The sequence below is a fragment of the Porites lutea genome, chromosome 14 (genome assembly GCF_958299795.1).
Source record: "Porites lutea chromosome 14, jaPorLute2.1, whole genome shotgun sequence".
Classification (NCBI taxonomy): Eukaryota; Metazoa; Cnidaria; class Anthozoa; order Scleractinia; family Poritidae; genus Porites; species Porites lutea.
This window is the reverse complement of record NC_133214.1, coordinates 18,193,621-18,204,395: the sequence shown is the minus strand read 5'-3', so window position 1 is coordinate 18,204,395 and position 10,775 is coordinate 18,193,621. Positions and strand designations below refer to the sequence as shown.

The 10,775-nt window shown below is 38.7% G+C and overlaps 1 protein-coding gene across 2 annotated transcripts; it reads right to left on the bottom strand.

Annotated features, from left to right (window-relative positions):
• Positions 1 to 324: 324 nt before the first annotated feature.
• On the bottom strand, positions 325 to 10,696 carry LOC140924788 (NEDD8 ultimate buster 1-like). Of its 2 annotated transcripts, XM_073374780.1 has the most exons (17): positions 10,517 to 10,696; positions 9,586 to 9,818; positions 9,393 to 9,463; positions 8,803 to 8,970; positions 8,300 to 8,379; positions 7,733 to 7,839; positions 6,859 to 6,968; positions 6,596 to 6,672; positions 6,141 to 6,248; positions 5,785 to 5,836; positions 5,243 to 5,343; positions 3,907 to 3,995; positions 3,173 to 3,278; positions 2,642 to 2,688; positions 2,214 to 2,268; positions 1,923 to 2,055; positions 325 to 1,391 (listed from the first exon to the last, which is right to left on the bottom strand). In XM_073374780.1, exons 1-17 carry the CDS (start codon positions 10,643 to 10,645, stop codon positions 1,183 to 1,185), a joined length of 1,875 nt encoding a protein of 624 aa, XP_073230881.1. In that variant the 5' UTR covers positions 10,646 to 10,696; the 3' UTR covers positions 325 to 1,182. The 2 variants fall into 2 exon arrangements, with proteins under 2 accessions (XP_073230881.1, XP_073230882.1); XM_073374781.1 differs by lacking the exon at positions 1,923 to 2,055 and having other exon boundaries at positions 1,206 to 1,391.
• Between the last annotated feature and the right edge of the window lie 79 nt (positions 10,697 to 10,775).

The window sequence follows — 10,775 nt, the reverse complement described above, 5'->3', positions numbered from 1 at the left end:
CCTGAATTTTTTTAAATATGGCCATATGTGTCAGTCAAAAACACGCACGATCATCCCAATTCCAGGCTTAAAATGTAATAAGCGCGATGACGAAGCGAGGATAGCAATCGTATTAAAGCCGATGGTCGATATAGGAACTATCACCTTACTTGGACTTTTCATTGGACGAGTCATTTAAATTACAACCATCAATTCTTGTTTTTAAGAGCGCAATGAAAGACAACCTATTGTCTTTGATTTATCGATTCATAGAATTTCATTGATTTGACAAGATTTAGCAATTAGTTTTCTTTTTATTAGATCTAATTATTTCTTATCCATCTGTAAATAGTTACATAAAAGCCTTTTCTGAGGAGTACCTATTAAAGATTATTATTATTATCATTATTATTTACAAGACACTTTAAGTTTTCATGTATTTTACTTGTTCTTTTTTAAATAGTTTTACGTAAATTTCATACATTCCATTGAAAGCGAAACGCTTCGCTAAGTAATAATCAGCGAGTTTAAACAGCGCCGTTTTTTGAGCGATGTACGTCAACCGGAAGTGAACCTTTTTCTCTTTTTAAATGCCTCGGTGCTACCAAATCTGTATTACTAAGCGTCTTTACTCTTACAGAGACGATTTGCCCAAAAATTTGTTCAAAATCGTGTCTCAAGAGGGCAAAAAGTTTACTTCCGGTCGACGTGCGTCGATCAAAATCATCGCTGCTTTAACTCCTGAATATCCCGCTGGGTAAATAACTGTCAGTCAGTTTCGCATTTAGATCTTACAGGTACCCCAAGCTCACGAGTGAGAAACATTGTTGGGTGACAAAAAGAAAACACCATAAATAACACGGAGACAGGTAAGAAGTAGACTACGAGTAGTCCCCCATTTTTCCTCAGCGCGCTCGCGTTTCGCTCGCTCTACTGTCCCTGAGGAAAAATGGGGGACTACTGGTAGTCTAGGTAAGACGTTCTGATGTATTTTTGTTACTACAAAACTAACTCGCGTGACAGGCGTTGAAAAGGGAAGGGGGAGGGGAAATCAGGGGGAAAGGGGGTACTATTTTCCCCTCCTCGAGCGCCCGAATTGCCCCTCCCCCGGCTTTTAACGCCAGCTAATACGCAGGCTACTATGAAACAAAAGTGGCTTGAGGCTTTGTCTCAATTTTTTCGCTGACTATAGATTTGACAACGTTAGGACGTCACGACATTAGAGCTAGCATTGTGGCCAGCTGACAAAAGAAGAGTTCTGTATTCAGCGATGATAGAGGTTTCCTCTTCTAGAGATAAATTCAAATAAGCTTCTTCATCCTCTGTTGCGAGATCTGGCACGAGTTCATTCACGGCTTCTGTTATATCCGGGTCTTCTTCGTCTTCTTCACTGCCGCTTTTGGGTGATTCATCTAAAACAAGAAAAAAAATGTAGATGTAGCCACAACTGTTCATAATGGACTGTAATTCTAACTTTTCAAACAAAATCAAATCATATGGAGATGAAATCAGATGGTTTGCCCATTCAAATGAAAGCTATTGCTTTCCTGTGGTACTGTTCACAGTTATGCTGTACAAGGTGGTTCTGACTTTTGAGGCTGCGTATGAAACCATATAGTATGACTACTGAAATGAAAGCTAGTGCGCAGTACTTTCCTGTGGTACTGTTAATTATGCTGTACTTCGCTTTTGCGTTAAGTGTTCACCCTTTCTGTCTCTAGATCGCAAGACAGCCCGTCCGCGGGCGAAAATTTTATGAAAGGAGAATTTCTTGGAAAAGAAACAAAAAGAAGGATAGAAGACTAGAAACATTTGATACTTTTCAAGAAAAAACTGTTACCTTAATGACGGCAATTTTTCTCCATGACAGTCGAGAACTTGAAAAATGTAAGTACCTGGACACTCTAATTAACTGGCTTATACTATAATTATCTTTCTCTTACCTTTTCTAGAATGGGATATCGGAGGAAGCTTTCCACAGTTTGACGCCAGCATATTAATAGCCTTGGAAATATCACCTTGGCAACGCCTCAGGGCTTCCTTAACAGAATCCACTTCAAACCCCATGGACACAGCCTACGAAAACAAGATAAACTCGATCAAATTTCGATCATCGCAGCTTGCCTGACTGGACATGTCCCAGTCAAGTATTTACTAGAGAGAGGTGGTTGTCCTAAACCTCGAAAAAGGTACGGCTGTTTAAAATTACGAGCTCTTTTTAAAGTATGACTTACTTGAGCAACATGTTCGTCTGGAAACTGCACATCGTCGAAAGATGATGCGGCCAGCCTTAAAAGAAGAAGACACGTTACGTTACGTGACTATAGCCTGTAGAATGATAATGACAATGATAACAAAGATATTTGATAATTACAACGGTGATGATAATAATTATGACGATAATGACAGCGAAAAATATGATAACGGTGATAACGAATACGAAAATGATAATGATATCGAAAATAATAATAATAATAATAATAATAATAATAATAATAATAATAATAATAATAATAATAATAATAATACAAGGACTGAGAAATGCAGATTGTGTGTAAAGGCCCAGGAAAGTGTCACGTATGTGCTACCAGGCTGTAGTGCGACGTGATGCGTCCAAGATTGGCGACCATGATAGTTGCTCTGAATATGACAATTTTCCTACCTGTTGTTGTCTTGAATATCTAGCATTTCTGGATGATCCTGAAGAACCTGTCGATAAAGGTTTGATATTAATTGCCAATATTTCGACTTATGACGTAATTATACGTAACCAAACGGCATATTACGTCTTAAAACGAGTACATCAGTTGCTTCCCTCTACCCGCTCCTACAATTGATCTGTTCACCAGCCGTTTCATTTCGCCCTTTGAGTTTCAAAGATGAAACTAAGGGAGAAAAATGAGGAAAGCATTTTGTGACTGAGGACTTTCAGCAGTCTTGTAAAAATGATTTGGTTTTATTGGCTGCAAGACACATGGCGAAAACACCTTACATCAATTACTGCGATCAAGTAGCCGTCCGCTCTTCAGAGGAAAGATAGACCACGCCACCGAGGTCTACGTCCCCTGCTCTTTTCAGACAAACCTATGGTTTCATTTACGTTCAGTTTAACTTGATAAGAGAAAATGGAGGTGATAAGGCCAAGATGAATTTAAGATCAGAGCTGAGTCAAGGATCTAACGTATTTTCTTACCTGTAGTGCGTTATTAACATCATTATTTGCCTGTCGCAAGGCTGAAGAAGCCCTTACTTCGGAGAAACCCATCTCTACAAGAGCTTTGTACGTATCCACGTTTACCCTTGATTTTAACAAACAAAAAAATTAAATCAAACCAAGCAGGGGTCTTCTGTAAAGAAAGCTGCGAGTCTGTGTCAGTGAGAATCTATGTTATTATTAACAATTATTCCACGAGTGTGCGTTGGATATGAGATGATAGATAGCCAACGAGTCGCGTAGCTGCGTATACCATGATGGCTAAGCCAATCAGAGCTATAAAATTGCATTATCCAATGATTCAGTTTTTAATAATAAAAAATATTAGTACAAGTAGTCAAGGACATAATTAAGGCACTGGAAAACACGAGCAGTTATTGATCTCATCTCAGCCCTACAATAAGGTGCAAATAAAAGACGATGATGATTATGATAATGATGATGATGATGATGATGATGATGATGATGAAAAAGAAAATCTAAAAAAAAAAAATCTAAACAAGTTCAGTATCCACCAGACACATACATGTACATCTCGCAATATTTTTTAGCCTACTTCACATCTGTCACGGATGGATCCCTTCAAAGCCTGATTTATTCAGGATTTCTATTCAACTACCGCATAAGTTGATGCGATCACAGCGAGGATTTAAAACTCCTCACATGTGTTAATATGTTATCTTATGCATTCAGGATCAATATGTAATTCTCACCAATCTCCTGTTGCTGTTTTTCCTAATTCTCTTTCAAGTTTTTTTCGCTTTCTGTCTTTCTTCTCCTTATCTTCTCTTTCTTTTTTCTCCTGTTGTGAATAAGATATCAGTGAAACCTCGCAGAGAACCCTGTTACGTCAGACCTTTGTAAAAGACGAATAAGAGGAAAAGAGAGAACCCTGGGAGTGATGTTGGAAGAACCTTGCGCCTCTTGCGTCATTTTTCCGTCTTATGGCCCCGTCTTAATATGAACCCATATTACGCATGCGTAATTTTTAAAATAAGAAACCCGTGTCAACCGAGTGTCAACCCGTTGCAGCTTGTTGCAGCCCCATTGCCTACAATTGATGATTGACCTGTGTAGTTTTTGGCGGGAAAATTTTCGGGCGGTCAGCTACTTTTCCTGGCTGTTTCAGACAACTTTTTTTGGTTTCTTCCCATTGTGTGTGTGTTTCTCTACGCTCTTTTATTTGGTGTTCTGCCTTTTTCTAATGGCCACGCCAACATGAGGAAAAAGTAATACTTCGTTAAGCATTGAAGAAAAGAAACTTTTTCTCATTTGCCACGGAAAGGCACTTTCCAGTCATCTCAAGTGACAGGTGCGTACAACTGCTTGTGTAAGTATACATTAAGCTTACGTTTTAGCTCACTTATTTAACTTGTCAAATTATTTACGTGCCCATAAAAACGAGTACGCAGTCAAACGGACCAGAAAGAAGACCACGGCGACGCTACGAAAACGTCACTTAAAAATGAAGCTGCTTCAACTTTATCGCGCGTATTCCATCTCGCTCAATTCGTGAAATGTTGGCAAATTTTTGTGGAGTTGAATTCTTAGAGACTGTAACGAAGTTCAGGAAACGAAAAGTCGTCGTCTTGGGTTCACGTCCTCTACAAAACGTGAAATTTTAAAAGTATTTTCACGTCGTAGTCGTGCAGTGACGGCAAAAAAATGTATAAAAAGCGTGATGCACGTGCGGAGTTGTTGTTTCGCCAATCTAAACCTATTGCTTCTTTGACGTTCTCAATGACGTCGCCGTCGTCGTTGCTTAAGCTCCCTATTCCCGACCATGCATGGAAGACAACTCTGAAGACAAGGCTCGGACAAGTCAAGTACTGTATGTTGCATCAAAATCAAAGATCTCAGACAAAGTTTGCGGCAACTCAACGCATAAACCCCATCCTGCGTGAAGATGTCTGCTATTTCCGCGTGCAAGAAAAGACGACGTCTGCACGCTGTCTAATAGTCTCCCACGGAACATTCTTAGGCTTTCAACACGCGTTCCTTCTCGTAGGGTAGGATTGCGTGGCGAGCCAAAAGAAAAGCATTCTTTACCTGTCTTCGTTGTGTAATGTAATCAACTGCTAAGGTGGAATCCCCGTGACATGCTCTTAATGCAAGCCTAGCTTCTGTCTCTGTGAATCCCATCAACATCACTACAAAGACAAAAAGATGTGAGTAATATAGAATTGCAGCGCGAGCGATGATACTTTTCTTCTAATGCTCTCCCGCTATCTTGGACGTTGAAACTGGCAGAGAGTTGGGTCGAGTCTAAAAATGATTCTGAGGGAGAGAACGACATGTTGGCAATTCAGCGGGCTTCCTCATTTACTTTCGCTACGCTGCGAATGCCTGCTCACATTGGGACGAATGGTGGTAGAAAACTATCCGGTATGTGGCGATCCACTTTTAAGATCGGCGCAGACCATCTTCACTCTGTTATAGAAATTGCGTCGAAATCAACTTTCTTACATGAGAACAGAAGCTATATCCGCTATGGTCTTCGAGTCCGCGCGAGATCATTCTGGTATAGTGCGAATATACCGTAGCCTTAACTGTTGATTATGTAGCATTAATAAACATGTTACAAAACTTACGCTGCGTCAGTTGATGTTTGTCAATATGCAGTTTTCCTTGCATACGTTCAGCCTACGATGGATTTTAAACGTATATAACGTTATCATTTAGTTAGAACACAAGAGAATGAGGGGCAAATTCACCTACATACTGAGCGAGTTGGAATAATTGCCAAGAAGTTTGGAAGAACGCGAATTCATTTTGTAATTGACGTTTACAGTCGACGCAGACCAGATCAAGAAGCGGGACTTCCCAGTTGGCATAAAAAGACAACAGCAAAATAACAGAAAAATAAGGTCAGATCACAGCTCAAGTTTAAAGTGAGTACATAGATCGATCCCAAACCTTCCCCTTCCTATCAAGAATTTTATTGTACCTTATCTAGGCATGTCACAGCAGTGGTGATATCTCCCTTGTGATATGCGCATACGGCCTCAAGGATATGCAGCCGTACAAATAGGGCCAGCTCTCCACCTCTACCGCCCTGAGAGAAATCATAACATTTTTAAGCAAATAACCATATCGAGGGATTTTTAAGCTGACGAAGCAAAATTCATTATCAGTGGTCAAAATCTTGCGATATCAAAGGCTTGTCAAGCCGTTTACTGTCAATGTAACTATACTTTATAATGAATGCAGGAGCATGCCCTACAATTGTACCAGTTACACAGAGATCACATGGGGAGACCAGTAAAACTTGTATCAAGCGGTGGACATTACTCAATACAGTTTTGTATCAACGAAAATTTGTGAAAATGGGACTTACTAATGCTTCATTATGGAGGCCACCTGCTACAGAACTGTACTGACAAATGATTGCATCTTACATACCCTTACAAAGGTCAACCTTTCAAGATTTTGTCCATAGCTTCTTTGAAAACACTCTTTGCACTTTTGTAATTTTTCCTCTGTAAGAGAAGGGGAAAATGATTAAAGAAATCCCATAGACTTAAAAAAATAAAGGAAAGATAGCCAATAAAAACCTTTAAAGAAACTGTCAGGTACTATAAAGTTAAAATAAAACAGTCGGGTATGAGCCTAGAATAACTATCTGTATAATATTATTACTGAATAGCAAAGCCAAGAAAACAAACCTGCATTGGGCAAATCTACAATGCTTTTCAGCCAGAAGTAACACCAAACAATGTCTAAGCACAGAATTCCATAATTATCCACAGCAGCAAGAATCTGAGCTTTGCAATGACTGTGAAGAAGAAAGCAAGTAAATAAATAAATAAATAACAGGCATTATTTTTTTGCTACATGTACAGTAGTTCCCACCAATTTCCCAGGCACGCCGTGTATAAGCCTTTGAGACTTTCCGCTCCTATAACGTAGCTCTGCAGTGTATCACTTGAAATATAGTACAACACTTAAATACAATATCATTAAATGAAGGATGATCATTGCAGTTATATATGCAACTTTCGCAGTTACGAAAAAGCCTGAAAAAAATTCAGACATGTACGGGATTCGAACCCTTTTCCCTTGACCCTTGACCTTAAATACAGTTAAAGTTCTCATAAGCGACAACCTTGGAAATTCAAAAAAATGGTCATTACCAGAGCTGATGAAACAACAGAGGGTGTTCACTTACAAGAGCTTCAGAAATGCATTAACAATTCATAAAGAAAAACAAAAGCAATAAATTAATGTTTAATGAATGGGTGTCTTTATGTCTTATATAGACATGGCTAAACTTTACATCCAGTTTTTTAGCCCATAATTCGCACAGTGTGGAGTTTCATTAAAGTGTTGATTTCTAAGAAAAATACTCTTAGTGGTGGCTTACGAGAGCTTAAAAACAAAGGAAAAGTCCAGTTGGGTAATCCCAAAAGTGGTCGCAGTTGCTTAGGGGAGCAATCGCTTATGAGAGCTTTTCATGACAAAGTTTAAGTCACAGTTTAAACAGGATTTCACAAAGGTGTTTTGCTCACAAGAGTGGTCGCAAGGAAAGTTTGACTGTACCTGAATTCTTTCTCTGCCTCCAGAAGCAATAAAAGAGCTTCAGCGTAATTTCTTTTCTTGAGTTCACTCCGTCCTTTTTCATGTAAGGTAAGTGCCAGTGTTAAAGCCTGCAAAAATCAGAAAACTCAAAATTTTATAATAGAATTCTTGGTTCCCACCAAATCATATTCTATACATGCCATACCACATAAATAAATAAATAATGATTTGGAGGTAGCACATCCACAAAGTGGCTCTTCGTCTACCTGATTCCCGGTCGAATTGGAATTTGAAAATGTTGCTTTTTGAGGAGAGGGGAAGCCTCTCGGAGTATGGGAGAGAACCAACAACAAACTCAACCCACATATGGTGTCAATGCCGGGTTTTGAACTGGGCTACATTGGTGGGAGGCAAGCGCTCTCACCACTGTGCCATCCCTTGCTCCCCATGATAATAGATATTGATCACTCCTTCCAAACATTGCAAAGTCCTGTGACTTCATCTATTCATAGATTCAAGGTTATCCATGAGTACACCAAGCAGAGAGCTTGGTAGTTATATTAAACAATTCAAACCACAACAACTAACCTTTCTTTCATGATCTGGAAGTTGTATTGGTTTGCCTTCTTGGTCATTTATCTCAAGGAAAAAGCGGTCATCTCTAACGTCTGATGTTATGAAAAATGATAAATTTAAATACAGTAAGTTAAAAAAATAAGTGTGTTAATGAGACAATATTCTTGAGGTATCAAAGTGCAAGAAAAAAAAATTTTATTTCAATAAGCTCTATACTTTTAGCACTCCTTCCGTACCCCACCTTCCCTTCTCTCCTAATACCACCCAGGCAGGCTGGGTTGGTTGCAGTCATGCAAATATGAGTTATAGTAATATGTGTCCTCTGCCAGTCATTTGAAGCTTGATTATTGAATTCTGTGAGACCCACTTCTTTTTGAAAGATCATGATATATCTGGGTTCAGTTAGAAAACTAGTATTTCACAAGCTTAAGAATTCAACCACAAATCACAACCACTTCATGAAATACGATGCCTAATCGAAGCGTAAATAAACACAACAAATGAAAGCCACTCACTGTCTTTCCTACTTGACAAAGCCTCAGCTGCTTGCCTTGTCCGTGATACACTAGCTTTAGTTTCTTCCTCTTTCTTTTGTTGAAGTTCAGACTCAGCAATGGACTGCGAAAGTATAAGCACCATTATCTGCCCATTGTTCTTCACATTTTGGCTCTCCAGGGATTTGTCTGATAATAGAAAGGTGATTGAATGACAAAGATCCCAATTAAATAAATGTTCCATTATTTAAATCTTAAAATATGTTTACTCTGGAAATCAGTTGCCAGGGAGTTAGCTTCTGTTCATATTATTGGGGTGTCCATAAGAAAAAAGAGTCAGCAAGGCATTATTTTCTGTATCCTTGTTGACTTTTTATGCTGTTTTATGAATGATTGACAGGCAGTGGCCAGCAGTCATGCTCCAGGATTTCATCCGCAGGCTCAAATGTAAGCACTAAATTTGTGTATCTGCAATAACTTTTAATAATAATTATTAAAAGTTATTGCAGATAGACAAATTATTATTGCTCTAGGCGCAGTGGATGACTCAATAACAGTTATCTTCTGTGTAAAGGAAGTGGCATATTTAACAAAACTGAACCAACACTTACCATCATCAATAACATGTCCTTTGCAAATAAGTTTCATTTTATCAGGATCTAAACCAGACACTGCATTTAACCTGAACAGAACAACAACATTAGTTACTGGTAAAATTTAAATAATTATAATAGTATTCAATGTTAAATTTCAGCTTAGGAAGTTGTCTTCCTCATATTAATTTATTATCAATTAGAATGTTACCTTTTCTTGAAATTGGCTCCACTCACATGTAAACCAATCTGAATCTGTAACCTGCTATCTAGTCCTAGGGGAATTCTGCCAGTTAGATGAACTTTGATAGTTGCAATTCCTGACTTGGCAAATCTTTGTCCTGTCTGCAATTTTGTGAGAGCGTGCACTCTCAGCTCCTCCAATGCATCTTTGATTTCTTCAGGTAAAGCTTCTAAAGCTGCTGAGTAGCGATTAATCATTTCCTGTCAAGTATAAATGTGCCAGCAGGGTTGTCACTAAGATTTCAAGTTGCCCGGTAAATACAACAAGTAGGCGGGTAATCAAACAGCTAGGGATTTCTTTTCAGTTTCGGTTCTACAGTCCAACCTCTTTAATACGGACACCAAAGGGACAGAACCAATATTGTCCGCTTTACAGAGGTGTCCGTATTTTAGAGGTAGGGAATGTCTGATTTTTGGCATTTCTGGGACCAATGAAACGGGCCATAATAGAGAGATATCGGTATTATAGAGGTGTCCGTAAGGAGAGGTTTGACTGTATTTTTCTTCTTCTTTCCCATGAACGTAGCCGGAGGAAATCCCTGTCTCCCGCGTCTTAATAACAGCCCTGTACAAGATATGAGTAAAGCAGATGCTAATGTCTGGAGATCGTTCAGGTGTCTGAGCATTCAGCTGAGATCCCATATCATCGGGTTCCACTTGGTACTACCCATCATATCATCACTTTACAAATTCTTTCCTTGTAAGCAAAAAGTTGACCAAAGCGAACTTCCCAAAATATCCAGCAATCTTGACCTCGAGATTGATCATTTGTCTTCACAAAAATTAAATTTCATTTTATCCCGCAATTAATAATGTTAAATGATGACCAAAATTGTATCCTGTAAATATTACATTACCGTTTGACAAGTTTTCAGGAAAAATATGATGGAGTATCTTACCTCAGGGTACTTTCCTGGTTCATCGTTTGATGTGGTGTATGGTGCAAGCCAGAGCTTTACATTCTCCGATCTTAATTTCTCACGAACTCGATTTAAGAGACCATTAAAATGAGGGCTTTCTTCAGCCATAATAAGTACTCTTCAAAAGCTATAAGCAAAAAAAATGAAACATTTTGTTTAGTTTCGCTCCTGGTTTCGATCAGATTGCAAATATTGTTTTGTCTCATTTGGAAAACCGCAGTCCAAGTAAATGGTTTTG